Source organism: Salvelinus fontinalis, chromosome 1, assembly GCF_029448725.1.
Source record: "Salvelinus fontinalis isolate EN_2023a chromosome 1, ASM2944872v1, whole genome shotgun sequence".
Classification (NCBI taxonomy): domain Eukaryota; kingdom Metazoa; phylum Chordata; class Actinopteri; order Salmoniformes; family Salmonidae; genus Salvelinus; species Salvelinus fontinalis.
In genome coordinates this window covers 34388780-34406769 of record NC_074665.1, presented here as the reverse complement: position 1 = coordinate 34406769, position 17990 = coordinate 34388780, and the positions used below count along the sequence as shown (strand labels likewise).

Below are 17990 nucleotides of genomic sequence, written 5' to 3'. Positions count from 1 at the left end.
CATTGTGGAGAGGTTGGAGTCTGTTTGATTGAGTGTGTGGACAGGTGTCTTTTATACAGGTAACGAGTTCAAACAGGTGCAGTTAATACAGGTAATGAGTGGAGAACAGGAGGGCTTCTTAAAGAAAAACGAACAGGTCTGTGAGAGCTGGAATTCTTACTGGTTGGTAGGTGATCAAATACTTATGTCATGCAATAAAATAAAAATGAATTACTTAAAAATCATACAATGTGATTTTCTTGTTGAAGTGTACCTACCTATAGTTGAAGTGTACCTATGATAAAAATGACAGACCTCTACATGCTTTGTAAGTAGGAAAACCTGCAAAATCGGCAGTGTATCAAATACTTGTTCTCCCCACTGTATATATATTATTTTAAACAACTGGACAACAACACTTAGGCTTCTACTTCCAGTTTATACATACTACATACATTTTACGGAAACAGTATATTTTACATTAGTTATATTTTGTGTGTTTTTAGTCCCATCCTTGAGCTACCCTTAACCCATCTCATCTATCTCTGAAGACCATCCAGTTTTGATGGTCTTTTTTATTCTCATAGTTTCTACAGATTGTAAATGAAAGATACATTTTCTTTCTAAGAGTATTATTGATTGATTGACTAAGACTTTTCAAATCACCCAGCAGTGCTATTTGCAGAGTTAGCTCCAGGTAAATGTTGCAATTCTTCAGCAATTCCTGAACCTGCAACCAAAAACATGCTACATATGGACCGTACCAAAACAAATTATCTAATGATTCTGTCTCTTCACAGCAAAATCTGCAGAGCTGGGATGGTTGTATCCCCCATATATGTAACATTCTACTGGTTGCAAGAATTTTGTATAATAATTTACATAGAAAAATTATATGTTTTGAATCCGGTGTTGTTTCGTGTAAACCATGTGCCATGGAATCGGTACATTGAAAATCTCTTCCCAACTATTTTGCAATCTGTATTGCACGACAGACAATTTTTTTGTCCTTAAATTAAACTGGTATACTTTTTTATTTTTTTATGATTTTATTTGACCTATTCCGGTCTTTAATGCAGGGCCAACAGACAAGTTCCTTACTTTCTCTCACGTCCACTTGCCTCTTCCATTTTTGCGGTTATGCTGCAATTAGGTGGTTGTAATTTTGGATAGAGCATACATTTGCATGTATTTTTGTAAACTGCATGTGTGACATAATTCCACCAGTCCTATTTATGATATGACTTACAAAGATTATACCGTTTTTATATATTTTTTCTCCAACAATAATGTTTTTTTTATTACCAATTAGTATATTTATATTTTAAAATGATCTAGATCCTCTATGAGGCTGTGGAGGGATTCAAGTTGTGGATTTAAAAGAAAGCATGTATCCTCAGCATACAATGACACCTTTGTTTTTAAGCCCTGGATTTCTATCCCCTTGATTTTATTGTTGGATCTGATTTTAATAGCTAGCATTTCGATGGCCATAATAAATAGGTATGCCGATAGTGGACAACCTTGTTTTACTCCTCTTGACAGTTTAATACTTTGTGAGAAATTATTTATTATTTTACACCTAGGGTTATTTTACATAACTTTAACCCATTGTATAAGAGATTCTCCATTAATATATAAATTGCATTTGTACTTTATCAAAAGGCTTTTCAAAGTCAACTGTGAATACCAGGCCTGGTTTCCCAGATTTTTCAGTGTTCTAGGGATATTCTTTGTCAGTGGCTATCACGTTCCTGACCTGTTTTCCTTGTTTTTGTATTTGTTTAGTATGGTCAGGGCGTGAGTTGGGGTGGGCATTCTATGTTATGTGTTTCTATGTTTAGGTTCATTGTCAATTAGCCTGATATGGTTCTCAATCAGGGGCAGGTGTTTTACGTTTCCTCTGATTGAGAACCATATTAAGGTAGGTTGTTCACACTTTGTTTGTGGGTGATTGTTGCTGTGTCTGTTGCACCACACGGTACTGTTTCGTTTCGTCCGTTCTTTCCTGTTCGTGCGTTCATTGTTTTATGTTCACAAGTTCAGGTCTGTTAACATCGTTTGTTGTTTTGTATAGTTTGTCAGTATTCTCCATTTCGTCTTGTTTAAAATAAAGCATACATGTATTCTCCACAAGCTGCATATTGGTCCGATCCTTCTCGCCTCTCCTCGTCAGATGAGGAGGACGACTTAGACGAGCGTTACAGTGGCAGCCAAGACCTGTAACTTAACAGTTTTTGTACAATCCAAGAGCCAATAGATATATTTATCAAGACAGTGTTTCGCTTTGGTTGGGTTGAAGTATAAATACCGTGACCCCTGATGTCATATGCTCAATGTAATAGGCTATTTCTCACTTTCCTGATACTAACATACCATGATAAACATATTCTGAATGTAGCCTTTAAACCTACCATGTCAGTGAATTTTGCAATGCTGTGACATTTTCTTTAACTGCCTAATTTGAGGGTGTGCCTGCACATAAAGCATTATCAACTATCAGACATCTCCTCCCTGATAGGCCTATTAAATTATGCCACTATACATGTCAAATGAAAATAACATCCATGTATTTAAGCGACCTATACAATACATATATTTTATTGGCATATCTTTTATTCCTACGTCAATGGAAATTGAAAAGAGGGTCTCAAATGTCACACACGCAGCTTGTCTAATGAATTTCTCACATGGTCAATAAGGATGTGGTTTCCGTTTCTCCTTGGTTTCACCTTGGGAAGGTTAATTACAGGGACTAACATGATACTGTGAAGAAATGAGTCATAAATCATTACCTGCCAGCCGGGAGAGGGGGTTGGGGCCAATGTTGGCTAATCTATAAAGCACAATAGCAGGCTATGCATATTTTACAGAAAAATGGAGATGTGAGTGTTCGGCCTGTAATTATAACCCCTGTTATGTTCCTGTCTCACGTTGGTGGGGGTGGCCATTTAGGGAACGCACTAATGTCATTAGCAGACAGCGAAACTAGATTTTTCTATTTCTGTTGGTGCAGTTGAGGCCTTGGTTCTGGTTTCAGACATTAATTTAATTTCACTGTGTTTGGATGACAGGAGGTCAGATTGATAGATAAAATGTTGCCAGTCTTCCTGAAGGATGGAGATACAGTCAGCCAAGCTACAACCCTCTTTATTAAAAGTCTTGCTGAAACAAAAACAAACAGCAGTGCTAGTGGTCCACTTGTCTGAAAAATCTTGGCCAAATTCTGCCCAAAAGCATTTTCATATTGCATTTTAATATTGGCCTGGATATCCCTTCATACAATTCTGCTATAGGGCTAGATTTCACTCCACATCTCAAAGTTTAGTGGGGAACATTATCCAACACAAAGATCAATTCAAATAAAAGCCATTCATAACATTTGATGTGCTTGAAAAAGGTAGAACCCACAATATTTGGACATGAATTTGGACATGAATTCGGTCATGGATTAAGAAAGTGAAGAGCTTCCAGTTTTTGCAAAGCAACATAATCATAAAGTATATTCTTCAAATATCAAGTAGTGAGAAAACAAGTACCACTGATCATATCATTCAGGTGGACAGCATAGTAAGACATGTGACATGTCATCCTGCAGCATCCAGCATCCAAATCCAAGCAGCATCCAATAACCATCCGAGGGAGACATTTCCCTTTTTCAGATCCAACAACTAAATTAGTCACCCTGCCCTGAAATCCAAGGCAATAAGGAACATGATAACTGTGTAGATAACACTGCAAAACAAAGTGCTCGAACACAAAGTTCTGATCCTAAATGCTTGAGCGATGTTTACACAAAGGAACAACATCATCGTGAAACCAGAATTCAGTAGTGAGGGCTGACTGTGGCTCGAGGCTGGCCATGGTGGTTGAACCATATGCTGGCTACTCAATTGGTTTATATCAGTCAAAATTCGATTTATTTCCAGGATGGAAGCCAACAGAAAAGTAAGCAGTTTATTTCAAAGCTAATTAATTGAATGCATCAAGCACACTTCGGAGCAAATAGGTTTCTTTGTTCAGTGATACCATGACAGTTTTCTACTGGAGTGACTCGGGACCCCTAAATGCTACACTGTGATGATCAAAAACCCAGAGAAATTCAATGTTAGCCACAGTCACTCCAGTAGATGTGCTCACTGCTTTGACCTCTCATAACCACGACAAGGATTAGGACTGCAAACGCAGAGATGCAATAGGGACATATTGATTCCAGCTCAAAGGCATAGCTAGGACTTATGACCAGAAGGTCTGACTTTTAGAAAACAACACTTTGGTCTCATAACCCCCAGAAACTGGTGGGTGCTATACATTTGTGTTGGATGGGTTGAGTTACCCCATGTAATGCACGGAACTAAACACCTTATAAAATACACCATAAATGTAAAGTATTATGCATTATCAATTAGAAATTCCTCAGAATTGTTTTTTTTTCTTAATTTCCATCCATTCCTTAAAGGTTTTTAAGAACACTACAATTGCACTATCATTATGGTAATCTTTTTCTTTATATTGACTTCATAACCATGACATGCTATAGGTATGAATTAATTGGTTCTCTTGTCTCCTCCTTTAATCGAAGCCTAGACAAAGACAATAATCCATTGCAGGACATAAACAAAAAACTGTAAACATGTCTGCATGCTCAGATCACCAGTGACAGATAAGAAAGATGCTTAGGATTGGACCAGTCTGACATACAGACAGACTGGGGACGTTCAGGACAAAGACAGAAACTCAATTATCTAACGACGCACATCGCCAGAGAGATTTACCATCTATGAGCTCATTTGCTAAACTAGAGAAAGAGCCCCAGCCCCAACAGTTCTCTGTTTACTAATCTGCCTGAGGAGTGAGGACAAAACTGAACAGGAGGCGAGCACAGGGAGGCTTGGGGGGGGCCCATCTATCTACCACCCGGAGCTCCACGTTTGAAAATTCTCCACAAACTCAGTGCAGATGATGAGATCTGACCCGGGGGCTAGCCTCTGCAATAGACGCAGACCAGGGTTCAAACAGTATTTTAAGCATTTGCTTGAGCCAGCCTGGAATTCTAGATTGGAGGGGTTTGCAGTTTTTAGACTATTCTATTGGTTCCATTGTGCCAGGCAAGCTCAATGAAGCACAGCTAAAGTATTTGAAAGATTTAAAATACTATTTGAATCCAGGTCTGAAGATATGTGGGTCTAGCAGGGTCTTGAGTCTGGGCAATACGTTCGTTGTATGACAGTGACAAGAGCAAAGCCCATGCCCTTTCTACCAAGGTCAATATTAATTCATAAATCTGTACCCGGGAAATTACCCATTGGAAAGTCAAGCATCTGGCAGCGGGCCAATCAATAGCAATACTAATCAAAATGCTCATTGCTTTAACTAATGAGCTACAGAAAAGCTTAGCATTGCATGTGGAACAGATGTCCCACGAAGACAAAAAGACAGATCTCGGCACCAGTGTAACAGATGCGATCGTACCTCGTAACTATCTTATGTTGTGTTTAAAAAGAAAGGAATGCCCAGCCAGCGATCCCAGTTGATTGTTGTTTATTCTGACGACAGACACAAGAAAGCACATTAGAGTTGCAGGACAAGTGGCACAGCGGTCTAAGGCACTGCATCTTAGTGCTAGAAGCATCACTACAGACCCTGATTCGCCTCCAGGCTGTATCACAACCAGCCATGATTGGGAGTCCCGTAGGGCGGCGCACAATTGGCCCAGTGTTGTCCGGGTTAGAGTTTGGCCGGAGTAAATAAGAATTTGTTCTTAACTGACTTGCCTAGTTAAATAAAATAAAAACAGTACATTGATGGCTGTAGATTCGTGATTTGTCGTTTGCATAGAATTATCAGACTGAGCATTTTGTAATCAAACATAACACTGACAAAAATAGTACAAAATACAATAAATATACTGTATGTACCTGACGATTGACAGAAGGAAGCACATTAGATGTGCCGGACAACAGTATCTTGATGGCTGTAGATTCGTCATTAGTCTGTTAGCATGGAAATAACTAACCCAGTTAGGCAGTGGGCTCCTGAGTGGCGTAGCGGTCTAAGGCACTGCATCTCAGTTTAAGAGGTGTCACTACAGTACCTGGTTCAAATCCAGGCTGTATCACATCTGGCTGTGATTGGAAGTCCCATAGGGCAGGGCACAATTGGGCCCGGGTTTGGCTGGGGTCGGCCGTTATTGCAAATAAGAATTTGCCTGGTTACATTTTTAAAAATCCTACTGTGGAATCAACCACTGTCGACAAAGCAGGAATATGGTGCGATTTGGACAAAAGTTGGATTCAGATGTTTATTTGATAGTGAGAGACACATTTTACTTTATGTCCAGTAAGTAGCGTTCCTAGAGATTATACATATGACAGAAAACTATTTTGGGGTGTTATAGGGTTATTTTCCGTCGCCACCCACCAGAACGATGCACAACTCAGGGTGTCCAACCAATACACAGACTCCAGAATCGATGTTGTGTCCCAAAGCTAACAGGTACCATACACATAGCCTACTATAGATATATATATATATATATATATATATATATATATATATATATATATATATATATATATATATATATATATATATATACACACATCAAATATACATACTGAACTCGTAAACATTGTAAATATGAAAATAGAAAATAGTATTTCAGAACGGGACCTACCGCTTGCATAGAAATATCAGACTGGCAAAAATTGACGTTCGCGATCTCCCCCTATCTGCAAGCATTACCAATGGCATAACATATGTAAATTCAACCAACCAATAGGAATACATAAGCATTGAATACATTTAGTGGCAAATGGAAACATAACCAACCCTGTTACACGTGTACACAGTCATTTTCAACCACATGAAATAGGGCTCTTTGCCTCATACTATATACAATATACAATATACTGTATATTTTTCTCCAAACCAAAACTACAACTGTGGAATCTGAAAGTCTGTTATAATAGAGTCATATGGATCATAATCATCATGCACACAGATGTGTATAACCCATCATTCCATGCAGAGTAAGCATGGAAATCAACAATGATAGAATATAAATCAAATTCAAAGTTCAAATGAATCTGTCAGAAAGACTCCGAAAGCTGTCGTGATCACTCTGTTTCCAAATATAAAAGAGCAATGAGAAAAATTACTAAGGACTATGCAAGATCCAATTAAGTAAAAGGCTGAAAATCATGCAATAACTTAATTGATTAATGTTATAATGGATTATAATGTTTTTGGTTTCCATTGTCAATATACAGAATTGTTTCATCATACTGTGGAGTCCAGCTCGTTGTATTTTGATAAAATAACCATTCATCAAAACAGTTTTCATTTCAGATGGAGTACAGTACTTCTTTTTGGGTCCCCAAAAATGTTTCAGTGTAAATCAAAAGTAATGAACAATGATAATATTTGACTTTATATGATTTGAGACAGCAATGCCACTGAACATGAAAAACCCCACTAATAAGCTAAATCTCACTATTAAGCAACATACTATTGATAAGGATAGGCCTACCTCAAACTGAGAAACAATTCAAGAACCATAACAATGTTAAATGATCATTTCATACACATGAGAACGAGCATTACATAGACACGGTGATGTTTTTGTTCTATGAGTGTTTTGGGTTCAAGTTACTGCATATTGGATTGAATTTGAGACCGAATTTGTTTGGTCCATGGAGCTAATTAATTAATTAATATTCATCCATTACAAGCAGTATAACCACATCAGAATGAGGCAGTGTGTCCAGTAAGCACAGATTCATGATTTCTGTAGACCGAATATGCAAAGATGCTATTGTGTTCTGGAACTGCTTTCTGTGGCCTCTTTCTGTGACGGCTTTGCAATTTAATAAGAAATTGAGTTAGTAAGGGGTAAGGGGATATCTTACTTGTTTAGCCAATTTCTTTGCTTGACGCACATAGATAAACTACATGCAGGTAGATTAACTTGTATCGTAACATAATAACCAATTATCCTCATAACGTAGCCCAATTAGCCTCAAAGACTACAAGAACCGAAATGCAATGTTCCATGTTCATAAGTCATCAATAAATCTAATATAACGTCTCCTTAGGGATTAGCTAGCCTCGCTGCAACTACAAATCCAGTTGAAGAATTCCTCTGGGAATGACTAGGACATTAGAAAGGTAAACAGAGGACACGTCATGTAGCAGAACATCTATTGTGATGTCTTCATCATCATCAGACCACTCACGTGAAATGTCCAGACACAGTATCGCCACCGTGGCTGTTGAAAAGCCAGTTTCAAAAATATACTGGTATGCTATTATGCTGTTATTACATATAATAACCTTATGTTACAGTAACCTGCAGGTTTTTTCCGTCTGTGGAGTTTATCCAGACCAATGTGCCTCTGCTTCTGCTTGCTCTTTGGGGTCTAGGCCGGGTTACTGTATGAGCACTTTGTGACAACAGCTGATGTAAAATAGGGCTTTGTAAATTCATTTTATTGACTGAGTACGAAAAAAAGTATGAAAATGTATGCACTCACTACTGTAAGTCGCTCTGGATGAGAGTGTCTGCTGAATGACTAAAATAAAAAAAATAAGAATGTTTTATTGATTACCTGTATAGTAGCCTCCACATTGTCTGTGTTCAACATCATAAGCAATGACTGCTCTGCCTCCGTTTGGCATTTTCTCACAATTTACAACCTCTCAAGATTCATGCTTGCTTGGTCACAGCAACAGCAACTTCCTTATCGATGGATCACTGATTTTGACAACCAGGCTATTAAATACCTGTTAATATGTAATATTAAGTGGTGTGTTGTATTTTAAAATAACAGTCATTTGAAATTCTATGGGGCAAATATATTGCTAAATATTTACATGTCAAAATATATGTCAATGTGTTCCATACTATTGTTAAGAAAATGCCTTACATGCAGGCTTGCCTTGCATATTCAATCGAGTTGGCATGCTATCTATGTCATTTATGTAATCATAATGCCCCTGAACATAAAGAGAGGATCCATAATTTCATCAAACAAACACAAAATCTTATTAGTCCAAAGGGTCAAAATGCCACTGCCAAAGACGTCCCAATGCCGAGCCACTCCTACATCCATCTCTACCCTGGCTTGTCAAAGAGATAGTGAGAAAGAGGCTTAATACGAACCCAGCTTAGTCATTGTAGTGTTCATTGTTGTAAATGATTGGTTAAACACAGCACGCATCACCGACCAGAGGAAAATAACTTGTCAAGACCCATGTGGGAAAAAAAGAGCACTAAATGCCCCGAGGACACAATTTCAATCAATGTCTTCTTGTCCTTCCACCAAAGCAAATTAGATTGTGCCCATGCATGGGTTGGAAATGTGACCCTTAACTCTCTGAAGGATCAGGGACAGTGCCAGAGCAGGGTAAGGTACATGTAGCATCCATGCAGTACAGTAGAGTACCTTAAACATACATAGACACTGGGCTTGGTCTCTCATAATGTAGATATATGGCAATAAACCAATTAAGTATAATCCAATGAGTACCTCTGTCTTCGAGAGAGAAGCACATTTAAATCATGATGGTGTTTTTGGGTGACCAATTTTATGACTTTACCCATTACAAAAACAGTTCACCGTATATAATATCAATACGGTAAATATGATGAGGATGATCACATCTTAAAGCTGGAGTCTATAGAAAGATAAGGCTGTGGTTCCGAAAGTAATACAAAAAAATGTAAACAAGCACCCTTCTCCATTCATCATTGAAAGTTGCCGGAGTAGCCTGTTCTCTGGGCAGCCGAACAAGTAGAGCAGAGACTGTGCTTAAAGTAGAAAATCCCGCACATTTGCAGAAGCTTCAGATTTGTTGCTATCGGGGAAGAGACTTCCAGAGAATTCGGAACCACAGCCACCCCTTAAAAATGATGTATGCTTATTGACAATTCCTATAGTCAAACGCAAAATGTCAATAGAACATCAAATTTAGGTAATCTCTAAATTGTGTGTTGCCGCCATGTGTAAACATGATGAAATAACAGTGTTAACACTGATATTGAGGACAGTGTATCAACTCCTATGACACATGCGACCTACTGCCTATGGGCAAAGTCGTTACTGACCCAAGAGTAGAGCACAGCTGAGCTTTCGTCTCAAACTCGTTTGTTGATGTGGCGAACTGACATTGAACGTTTTGTGTTTTTCTCCTAGTGTACGTACAGTAGTGTAGATTTTCACCAAAGAAAAATACACATAAACCAAGCTATGACTGGAATAAAAAGAAAGAAATGGGGCGACACTCCAGAAAATAACTTCATGTTTTTCCAATTATACTAAAAGAAAACAGCAAGAGTGAAACATTTAGAACATTTATGTCTGCATAAGGAACCCAAGACACAAGCTTAACTAAATCATATAATGTAATAAGGGCCTAAATCAAATAGTGTCATGTATCAAATTAGATTTATTGGTCTGGTCCTTCTCAAAAGTGGTGGATGCTGATGAAAATGCTGACGCTAATGCAAGGAGGAGGGTCTGGTTAAGCAGCTGCTAACAAAACTTCCTGTGGGAGGTGGAGGGAGCTGATCACTACCACTTGGGTTAGGGTTTCAAGGGTCAGAGGTCATCCCAGGGCGACAAATAGGGTAATACCTTCAGAACAGCAGATCCACAGATCGAGGCTTTTCTACCTTAGTTGTCCATGCTGCTGTTGTGTTCATGTATTGCTTTCACATGTGCTCACATCCTGGACTTCCAGATGGTCAGACCACAGGCTGTGAGGATTGGCAACAAAACCTACTCCACACTGACTCTTAACACAGGGCCCCCCCAGGGGTATGTCCTCAGCGCTCTGCTGTACTCCCTGTTCACCCACGACAGCGTGGCTTTGCACTACACCAGCTCCATCATCAAGTTTGCAGACGTCACCACAGTTGTAGGCTTGATAACCAACAACAATGAGTCATCCTATAGGGGGGAAGTATGTGAACTGGCATTGTGGTGCCAGGGCAACAACCTCTCCCTCAACGTCAGCAAATCAAATGAGTTGATTGTTGACTTCAGGAAGCCGTCGAGGGAACATGCCTCGATCCACATCAATGGGACTTCAGTTGAGAGAGTCGGCAGTTTAAGTTCCTCGGGTCCACATCACCGAGGACTTGACATGGACCAACAACACCACCACTCTTTTCATGAGGGCGCAACAGTGTCTCTACTACCTAAGGCGGCTGAATAAATCCTCTCCAAATACTACCGCTGCACCATCGAGAGCGTCCTGACTGGTTGCATCACGGCCTGGTATGGGAATTGCACTCTCCACAACTGCAAGACCCTCCAGCGGGTGGTGAAGACGGCCCAGTACATCACTGGGACCGTGCTCCCACCCATCCAGGACATCTACTCAACACGGTGCCTGAGGAAGGCCCGCAGCATCATCAAGGATCCCACACAACCCAGCCACGAGCTGTTGACTCCCGTACCGTCAGGCAGACGGTGTTGTCCTGTGTGGCTCAGTTGGTAGAGCATAGCACTTGCAATGCTAGGGTTGTGGGTTTGAGTCCCACGGGCAACTAGTACAAACAAAATATGAAAATGTATGCACTCACTACTGTAAGCCACTCTGTATAAGAGCATTGGTAAATGACTAAAATGTTATGAGGTCTGATACCAACAGTGACAGTTGTTAAGCAAAATTTTACTCCTGAACTTATTTAGCCTTGCCATAACAAAGGGGCTGAATACTTATTGACTCAACTACTTATTGACTTTTAATTAATTTGTAGAAATGTTGAAGAACGTAATTCCACTTTGACATTATGGGGTATTGTGTGTAAGCCAGTGACAAACAAATATAAATGTGATCCATTTTAAATTCAGGCTGTAACATAACAATATGTGGTAAAAGTCAAAGGGTGTGAAAACCATCTGAAGGCACTGCATACATTCATGCTACTAACACATCACAACTGCTGCTACCAGACTCTTATTGAGAGAGAGAGAGAGAGAGAGAGAGAGAGAGAGAGAGAGAGAGAGAGAGAGAGAGAGAGAGAGAGAGAGAGAGAGAGAGAGAGAGAGAGAGAGAGAGAGAGAGAGAGAGAGAGAGAGAGAGAGAGACAGACAAAAAGAGGTCTTTGGACATGTTTTGGCAGTCGTAACCTTTTCACTGAAAAGGGTCAACTGAGGTGTCGCACCTGAACCTAAAGCCTTGATCCTGCAACTCTTGGGTCATACAGGCTACCTTCAGTTCCCAGAGAATTGTTGTCAAATTATCCTCCTGAGACACTTTACATAAGTGTTTGGGGTGAAAGTAAAACATAAAAAATACATATTGATCATTTATTGTAAGTGCAAAATTGTCCTCTGTAGTGGTCATTCGGACGTTAATAGGAAAACAATTACATTACAGTCAATGAGTACAGTAAGACATTTCTTGATAAGTTCTTATTTAATGTGAAAAAATTATTACACAGTCCTGACAACTCACTTAACTATTCCTGAGATATTCACTTACTAGAAACGATATGAATATCAAACTCACAAAAATGATAATTAACAATTACACACACTTCTTTTCAAATGACCCTAAAATTTTCATCAATTTAAATAAATTAATAATCATTTAAGATAAAGTTGTCAAGGTCACACCCCCACATGTGATATCATTGAAAAGCCCAGAATGTCCTCTCAAAGGGACAACAGGATTTAATACACTGGCTTGCATGGCCTCAGAGATATTGACCACTAGGACAAAAATGTATATCTGGGTCTCAGTGGGATATGGAAAGGGTTGGGGCAATTCTCCAGATCACTACACTTCCTGGCTTTCATTAAAGATGAAGCTCCAACATTCTCAATTTTGCTGATCTTGGTAACTTGAACTTGAAAACATCTGAAATCATATCTGGGTATATCATATTTCCCATAGTATAGGAGCTGTTTGTTCAGGAAATACAGTACATTTTTAAATTGAGAAGAATAACACATTTAATAGGCTTTCTGGTAGCTAAGTGTACACAAGAGAGAGAACACAGTAATGCTAGCAAACTAGTCAGTTGATCTGAATCATATATTATATGACCACAACCATGTCAGAACTGGACTGCCTGATAAATCAAATAGTGTTGATCTTTCGACAACCTGTACATTGACTGCTTTCCTGACGCACATGGAAATATACAAATATCAGATACATATGAACAAAGAAAAAATGTATTCTGCCAGTGACTAAATAGAAATACTATTTTAGCCTTCTTCAAACCACGTAACTTGTGTAAAAAAAATATTTATTTTGAACAGGCTTCCCCTGTGTGCACAAACTCTCCAACCAGCCACCATTTCAACACACTGATAGCCATTACAGGAGCACTGATCACCAGTTTCCTTTGTTTGATTTAATAAGCTGGAAACATGCATGTAGATTAGCAGTAATTGGTTACTTGGGGCGGCCATATTGTCCAAGGTATCATTACAAAAATAAGAACATAACTGTTAAATGTCAAAATATTCAACTCTTCAATGGCTCTTGATTTAAAGCTGCAATATGTAACTTTTTGGGCGACCCGACCAAATTCACATATAAATTTTACCACTCTGCCTTTTACTTTCGATTTTGTACAACAGCTTCAAACAGCTGAAAATACAATATTTGTGGTTATTGAAAAGATATTACACAGTGGTTTAGAAGGTACAATGATTTTCTATACATTGGTTGTTTTGTCACATAATCTAAAATTAGGCAAACTATAAGAAATGTAGCTAACAGGAAATGGCAGAGCGATTTCTACATATTGCACCTTTAAAGCAGAGTCGCTGTACAGATTCATTGATCAAAAGAAGTTATATAAATATATTCATTTTCAATTAAAGCTATTGTTATTGCTGTGGCTAGTAAATTGTTGAATTTTCTTTATTTCATTATGATCTGAAATAGTTGCTATCTGCATTTGAAAGATAACTTTCTACTTGTATAAAATGTCATCTACTTTACAAGTTGGATAAAGGCCTATTTCAGGGGTTACATTACAAATAACGACAGTCAAACTCAGTCAAAAGACATTGTAGTTCCATCTCTCCACTGTTTGCCAAGTTACAGTCATGCTCTCTTAAGGGCCTCACCTCACCTTATTGTTGTGACCACCAGAGGCATATCCTAGCCATTGACCAACCATACATGTTCAAGAAAAACCCCATCATGAAAACATATATTTTGCTGCCCTGTCTTCAGTTTGAGTTTTAGGCATAATTTGCTATTAGAATGGTGGGATTCAGTTGTTTAACTGGCTATATTCTCTATTCGGAAAACAAACATGTACTGTTTACCCAGAGACGGGAGCACTTGCCGCACACCTGCCGTCAGACCTGCACCGGCTTTTGTTCTGACAGCCTGGTAATGTCTAGAATCCAACCAATGCGCGCGGATCATTGGATGGTGTTTTCAGCGCCTCTGTAATTAGGACTGGGGCCTACAAATAACTGATAAATGACTCTCGAAATCTAGGGTAGGCCTACTCAACTTGATAAACAACACATCATTACATGGGCCTAAACCACGTGGGGACGTTGGTTCAAAACAATGGAGTCTACAGGGCCATTTCTGTTACAATCTGCACATTTTTATGACACTCCAATCGGTCCTATACGCCACTTATCGTTACTCCAGGCCATCAAAACCATTTGGGCGTGGTTTATTGCGAGTTTACTTCACAGATATCCCCTGCGGATTGAAAACAATAAAAAGGCAAAGTGGTAAATTACGTAAAGAGCGTTACTAGATGTCGACTGCTGCCACCATGAAAAATAACCAAAGAACATTTACACAACTATGACAACTTAAAGTATTTAATTAATTATCGTACTCAACTCTCCAAAGGGAGATATCGTAGCACATGTATTCCTTTATCTCAAAAGTGAATTAAATAGAGCTAAAACTGGTTATCCTGTCTCATATTGCTGATATCCCATCGCCCCTTCCATTTTATGTGCTCTAAATTATTAGAAATAGATTTTTCATTCAATCAAAAGGCCTACTTCTACACAATGGTCTTCCTTTGAACTACCATTCCGTTTAGAGACCTGGCCACACACTGCGATTTACAAAACCTTGAGCCATAGACTATAAATATAGTCTGGTTGGGGAGAGTGTTAGTACAGTTGGGAAGTGGGATTGTGAATGGGATTATACTATTATGATATACAGCTGTATGCATTATACTCACAGAGACCATGTACCATGCCATGCATATCACGATCTAAAGGACAATGTATGTATACTGTATGCCAGCAGTATTTCTATAGAATTGTATAACAATTTACTGTTATAAATAGGCTACTTACTGACTGAACTCCATTCAAATCGCCAAACGAACCAAATTGAATATTCGTTTTAGTCCATAAATATGCTATCTGAATTTGCTTTGAGTATTAAGTCATAGGACCTCACAACTTTGTAATGTTTTAGGAACTAGCGTACTGTATTTGAATTGGCAGAAAGAGATTTTGAATTTTGTGCACATTTAGTCGAATTGCCATTCGTCACATACATTTCAGTAGGACTAATGTCATCTGGACTAATAACTCAAAAAGATGCCATGAGAATTGATGCTGAGCAGAGGACAAACAATGATAGGCTACACCCCACCTAGAACAGGTTTGTTTCAGTCCCTATAGTTAAACTTTCATCCTCAAAAACGCGTTTAAGCACGGTTATTCATTAACTACACAGCAACAACAACGTTTCGTTTGACTACATACATTTCCATCTGATTTCACCTGGAAATACAATAAATCCACATATTCTGTAAAGTGAAACTCATTTTAGTAATAACAAAGGTGTAAACTACATGTTGCTACATGCAAACTAGGCTATGTTAATCATTCAGATAGGGTTATTTAGATAGATGTCAACTTTATTTCCAGAAAACCATGAAATGCGATAAAGGCTAATTGAGGTTGACCCTTACCTTCACACAACAGCAGGAGGACCAAAACGATGTTTCCCAAAGAGAAACCACACGTTGGCCCCATAATCGCCAATCATAAGTGAAAGTTTCAGGATGAATAAGCAAAAATCACACGTAGAGACCTTATGGATAAACCAGATTAAAGAATCAGTTTTCCCGCACGCAGCTCCTCCGGGCAAACAATGAAGTCCTCACTCACTGACGGCGTCCCTGTCCCATTGATAGGCTGGTCTCTGCAGCTTTTGCTGCTTGCCGGCTGTAGCAGGGGGAGGTTCAAATCAAGCTAATATGCTGCGATGTATTTTCCTGTCCAGCCAGAGCAGCATAAACCAATACCATCTCCGGCATAGGCGAAATTGTCACCGGGGTGGGGGGATATGTCTCCTCCCCAATATTCAGAAACGGTCGACTGCCCCCCCCCCCCAAAAAATAAAGAAAATATGAATATATATATATATATATATATATATATATATATATATATATATATATATATATATATATATATATATATATATATATATATTCAGTACTAGTCAAAAGTTTGAACACACCTACTCTTTCAAGGGTTTTTCTTTATTTGTACTATTTTCTACATTGTAGAATAATAGTGAAGACATCACAACTATGAAATAACACATAGGCTAATTGAGGTTGACCCTTACCTTCACACAACAGCAGGAGGACCAGAACGATGTTTACCAGAGAGAAACCACAAGTTGGCCCCATAATCGCCAATCATAAGTGAAAGTTTCAGGATGAATAAGCAAAAATCACAGTAGAGACCCTCATGTAGTAACCAAAAAAGTATTAAACATTATATTTTAGATTCTTCAAATTAGCCATCCAGTGCCTTGATGACAGCTTGGCACACAGTTGGCATTCTATCAACCAGCTTAATGAGGTAGTCAACTGGAATGCATTTCAATTAACAAGTGTGCCTTGTTAAAAGTTAATTTGTGGAATATCTTTCCTGCTTAATGTGTTTGAGCCAATCAGATGTATTGTGACAAGGTAGAGGTGGTATACAGAAGATAGCCCTATTTGGGTAAGATCAAGTCCATATTATGGCAAGAACAGCTCAAATATGCAAAGGGAAACGACAGTCCATCATTACTTTAAGACATGAAGGTCAGTCAATATGGAACATTTCAAGAACTTTGAAGTTTTCTTCAAGTGCAGTCGCAAAAACCATCAAGCTCTATGATGAAACTGGCTCTCGTGAGGACCGCCACAGAGTTACCTCTACTGCAGAGGATAAGTTCATTAGAGTTACCATCCTCAGAAATTGCAGCTCAAATAAATGCTTCACAGAGTTCAAGTAACAGACAAATCTCAACATCAACTGTTCAGAGGAGACTGCGTGAATCAGGCCTTCATGGTCGTATTGCTGCAAAGAAACCACCACTAAAGGACACCATTAAGAAGAAGAGTTGCTTGGGCCAAGAAACACTAGCAATGGACATTAGACCGGTGGAAATCTGTCCTTTGGTCTGATAAATCTAAATTTGCGATTTTTGGTTCCAACTGACGTGTCTTTGTGAGACGCAGAGTAGGTGAACGGATGATCTCTGCATGTGTGGTTCCCACTGTGAAGCATGGAGGAGGAGGTGTGATGGTGTGAGGGTGCTTTCTTGGTGACACTGTCAGTGATATTTTTAGAACTCAAGGCACACTTAACCAGCATGGCTACCACAGCATTCTACAGCGATATGCCATCCCATCTGGTTTGCACTTAGTGGGACTATCATTTGTTTTTCAACAGGACAATGACTCAACTCACCTCCAGGCTGTGTTAGGGCTATTTGACCAAGAAGGAGAGCGATGGAGTGCTGCATCAGATGACGTGGCCTCCACAATCACCTGACCTCAACCCAACTGAGATGGTTTTGTATCTGGACTGCAGAGTGAAGGAAAACCAGCCAACGAGTGCTCAGCATATGTGGGAACTCCTTCAAGACTGTTGGAAAAGCATTCCTCGTGAAGCTGGTTGAGAGAATGCCAAGAGTGTGCAAAGGGTGGCTACTTTCAAGAATCTCAAATCTCAAATATATTTGTTTAGCACTTT

The 17990-nt window shown here is 39.0% G+C and overlaps 1 protein-coding gene across 1 annotated transcript in view; it reads right to left on the bottom strand.

Moving 5' to 3' along the window:
- LOC129853560 (proto-oncogene tyrosine-protein kinase receptor Ret-like) overlaps nt 1-16230 on the bottom strand; it is a 29010-nt gene extending 12780 nt beyond the window's left edge. Inside the window, exon 1 of the mRNA XM_055919719.1 lies at nt 15923-16230. Coding sequence (XP_055775694.1) covers nt 15923-15986 — 64 coding nt within the window. The 5' untranslated portion in view covers nt 15987-16230. The remainder of the gene's footprint in view (nt 1-15922) is intronic.
- Between the last annotated feature and the right edge of the window lie 1760 nt (nt 16231-17990).